General features: G+C 50.9%; 1 protein-coding gene across 1 annotated transcript in view; it reads left to right on the top strand.

The window, feature by feature from the left end:
• Positions 1-220, top strand: part of LOC106106208 (probable DNA double-strand break repair Rad50 ATPase) — a 7,870-nt gene that overhangs the window by 4,720 nt on the left and 2,930 nt on the right. The window contains exon 5 of the mRNA XM_013286756.1: positions 9-127. Coding sequence (XP_013142210.1) covers positions 9-127 — 119 coding nt within the window. The remainder of the gene's footprint in view (positions 1-8; positions 128-220) is intronic.

Here is a 220-nt window from a genome sequence, read left to right as displayed (position 1 = left end):
TGGCCAAGCTGCAGGACTTCCAGGCGCAGCTGCAGCAGGCCCAGCACCTCATGGATGAAGAGGCTCGCGACAAGCAGCACGCGCTCCTCGACACATACAACACTCAGGTCGCCAACATTGAGGAACAGTGAGTTACATTTTGTGCTTGAACACAAGTCTGTTTCACTTTCAGCCTTTCGTTAAAGGGAAATGCACAAAGGGAAAATGGACTCTAAAGAAG

The sequence above is a fragment of the Papilio polytes genome, unplaced genomic scaffold (assembly GCF_000836215.1).
Source record: "Papilio polytes unplaced genomic scaffold, Ppol_1.0 DF822289.1, whole genome shotgun sequence".
Lineage (NCBI taxonomy): Eukaryota > Metazoa > Arthropoda > Insecta > Lepidoptera > Papilionidae > Papilio > Papilio polytes.
This window is presented reverse-complemented; position numbering and strand designations above follow the sequence as displayed.